The sequence below is a fragment of the Oratosquilla oratoria genome, chromosome 9 (genome assembly GCF_046742065.1).
Source record: "Oratosquilla oratoria isolate Oo_2021 chromosome 9, ASM4674206v1, whole genome shotgun sequence".
NCBI lineage: Eukaryota > Metazoa > Arthropoda > Malacostraca > Stomatopoda > Squillidae > Oratosquilla > Oratosquilla oratoria.
The window spans coordinates 46,379,587-46,383,266 of NC_134785.1; the positions used below are offsets into that span (position 1 = coordinate 46,379,587).

The window sequence follows — 3,680 nt, forward strand, 5'->3', positions numbered from 1 at the left end:
GAAGGCTTGCCAAGGTCAAATTACGCGACTTTGGAGTAGAGAAAAATGTAGAATGAAACTTGTATTTTGGGCCAAAAGTCGCGATGAAGATGGACCACCGGCGATTGCAGTCCAGAAAAAGGAGGTGGGGCTACGGTTTAATGGGTCAAGACCATGACGCATCACCTTTTCACTTTAACGTCAATGACTTCTGCAATCCCCCCCCCTACTCCCTCTTCCAAAGTTTCGATTAATCCCTTCCGTTTTACACTCTCAAATTTAGGATTCTTAATGTGCGGAGCCACGAAAAGGGAGATACAGAATGTAGATAGATAAAGAGAGAGAATAGAGAGTGAATGGTACCTGGTCATACTTAGCTCACTCCCGTATGCATGTCCGAATTTAGCAGCGTCACGGTCGGGGGTTGGTATTTGGACAACGGTCTGCAGAACCGCAGGGCAGAAAGGACCCGAGCCGTAAATAGGAATGGGAGGCGATATTTCCACCACGAAGAGGTCTTTCCTCCCTGTGGGTACCGATCGACTGCCTAGCTAAGTGCAAGGGGGGCGGAGTTAAGTCGCGCGCCTTTTGTCCGTATTACAGTAAAAGTCATCGTGGGCGTTTTCTTCTGCTATTGGGCACAGTAGGTTCTCCCCCCCCCCCACATTCCCCACATATGGAGACTCCCCTCCAGCTCCCACTCACTCCTCCATCCTTAGTTCCAGGGGTTCTATAAAAGCTGTGCAGTGTCTGGCGTGATCACATCATCGAGTTCACAGCTCTTTAGATCGTGTGTTCCCCATACCTCTTCCTTCTTATTCCCCTGTGATCCATTCAAACCACATTCTAATTAGAAAATTCATTCCAAAGACGTTAACAGTCACCTCGACATAAAGCCCTTATCCCCCCTCCCCTGGTGATCCGTTCAAATCACATTCGAATCGGAAAATCCGTTGCAAATACGTTAACGGTCATCTTGCCCACGAAGACCTTATTCATCATGCTTTCCAAGTTGATCGCCCCTTGCGTCTTTGTGGCCTCCGCTGTCAGCGCAGGCCTTGCGGGAGCTAGCAGTGAGATCGAGGAACTCCAGGAAGGTCTTGACTCTGACTACGTGGACGAAGAAGGGCGTCTCCTAGTGCCCGTTGTGGTTACCTCTGCCCTCAGTTTGGCTAACGCTACAGCGCCGCTGTCCCCATTCCTAGGGGCTTTGTTGGGCCTGGCAACAGGTCTCCTAACACTCCTGGGACTGGGAGCTCTCGGCTTTCTGCTCTACTCTCTCCTGGCGAAGGATGATGGTGGTTACGGGTCGAGTTCTGGAGGTGGATACGGTGGAGGTTATTCCTCGTACTCCTCCTACCGACGGTAAGGTATCAGGCGAAGCACGCACACATGAGTGGACGTCGCGCTCGCCCCTTTTTGCTTTTGTATATATATATTTCTGTAGAATTTAGAATTGTTCAACCCTTGTATATATATATATATATATATATATATATATATATACATATATATATATATATGTATACCTGTGTATATATATATATATATATATATATATATATGTGTGTGTGTGTGTGTGTGTGCGTGTATACATATATATATATATATATATATATATATATATGTATATAGATAGATATATATTGATATATAGATATATATTGATATATATATACATACTCCCAAACTCCTTTATTTATGTAGCTTAGCCTTTGTACATAGATAAATCAAACATTGTAAATAAGCAGCCCAAACTTTGTGTATATATATATATTGCTTAATCCCTGTACATATATAGTCCATCTATCGATATATAGCAATCATGATGTAAATATTGACTGTCATTCTAACCCTAGTTTTACTAACATCTGAAAGGTCCTCTCAGCGTGACTACTAACTTTCTAGAACCTTCATAGACTCCCACCTTTCCCTTTCCCTGCTTGACCCTATGCTTGGGCCCTTACCAGGTCCTTCGATCCCTACTCCATCGACTGGTCCCAGTTCTCCATCTTGGACTGGATCGCCATCGGCCAGGAGACCTGGCAAAACTTTGAGGTCGCTGACCTTGAATGCCAGAAGCGTCTTATCTGCGAAGTCCACCAGAATGCTGAGCGCTTCGGCACCACCGCGAAGAAGATGGTCGATCTTCTTGGGTAAGTCAGAACTCCAGCGTGAAAGAATGTCAAACTTCTTGAAGCGTTCGAACCAAGTATTCAACTGCATTTTCTTAAAACTGTTTCCTAGAGTTCAATGTTGTCGAAGAGTTGATTTTAAAGATATTTCGGAAGTTCTTTGGAGTCGGGGGGGGGTTGGGTTAGAAATACAACACCGCACAGACACACTCTTATGATTCTGTGACTATCTCTTCAGACCACTGAAAAAGTGAAGTAGAAGAGTTTTGTTTCGAACATAAGAGAGTAGGTGGATTGTGGAATATCGTTGGGGGAGTTGGATAAAACAGTGGAACATGCGTGTTGATCCGCCTGATTCAGAAACCATCCTCCTTTCAGCCTAAGATCAGACAGACTTCAGGCCCAATGGACTCGGAAAAGCAAGGGATCTCAGTGGGCCGTGAATGATTTACAGCTATTCAAAGAACACGGAACTGTTCCTCACAGCTTTTAGCATCTGTTTGATCTTAACGGAGCGACTCTCGGCAGGTGATCAGAAGAGGCAGCCGCCTTGGTCACGTACACACATACATGGGTGTATACATACGTACATATACAGACATACATAAGGTGTAGGCAAAGAATGAGGGGTCTTCTGTTTGGTAAGACAGTTAACCTCTTTTAGCTTAGGCAAAGGAGAGAAGCATCGTCAGACCTTTTCAAAGAGTGTCTTCTACCTGGCGACGTCTCGTATCTCAAATATTTAGCTTGAGACTCTCCAGTGTTTCGAGGCCCAAACCTGTTTTTGTCATCACTAAACAGGCTCTCACTTCACTTCACTCATTACAGACAACCTTGACCTTCCCCGAACAACCCAGAAGAACAGGTTGGCCTTGGAACAAAAAGATGAGGAAGGTTTCTGGGTTGGATTTTTTTTTTTCCTTCATCTCTTCCCTCGTACTGTTACCTCTCCCTCCTCCGCCTTCTCACGTGACCAACTTCATCGCTGTTTTTGCCATTAGGCTCCTATATCACTATTTTCTGTTTGTAGTTTTTGCATTTTTATTTCATTGCTCTGTTGACTTCGGAGACAATGACCAGTTTTAAGATTCAGTTGCACGTTTGAATGACATCCTGTTACTCACCTTTCCATGCGATCTATTTAATTCTCTATTAGAAGGTACCGTTAAAAGCCTAAGAGTTCTTTAGTTTTGTGCCTCACAATGTCATCAAATGGTAATTTCACTCCCCCTCCTAAAGTGGGTCTCGAGCTCCGTCTCTTGTATATCATTTTCGACGAGAATCCCCATTCATTTGACCCAAGCCTGTCAAATACATTGTATCATTGTCTTTATTGAAATCACTTACTTGCGGCAAAGAAGGTAGACTTTTTCCATCTACCCTTTATTAATTGATGTGTCCCTACCCTACCTTTGTGCAACAGTTTTCTGTATTTATTATATTATTCTTACCAGCACAGTAAATAGTGCCTCTACTTTCACTCACTACATCTACACTCTCTTTCTCCATTGAAGATTCCCCACGGAAAACCCGGCTCGGTCAAGTTTTTTGTTTTCTTCTTCTTCT

The 3,680-nt window shown here is 43.9% G+C and overlaps 1 protein-coding gene across 1 annotated transcript in view; it reads left to right on the forward strand.

The window, feature by feature from the left end:
• Nucleotides 1-979: 979 nt before the first annotated feature.
• The window catches only part of LOC143027929 (uncharacterized), a 3,582-nt gene continuing 881 nt past the window's right edge, over nucleotides 980-3,680 (forward strand). Inside the window, exons 1-2 of the mRNA XM_076189576.1 lie at nucleotides 980-1,344; nucleotides 1,950-2,135. Of these exons, the coding sequence (XP_076045691.1) occupies nucleotides 980-1,344; nucleotides 1,950-2,135 (551 nt within the window). The remainder of the gene's footprint in view (nucleotides 1,345-1,949; nucleotides 2,136-3,680) is intronic.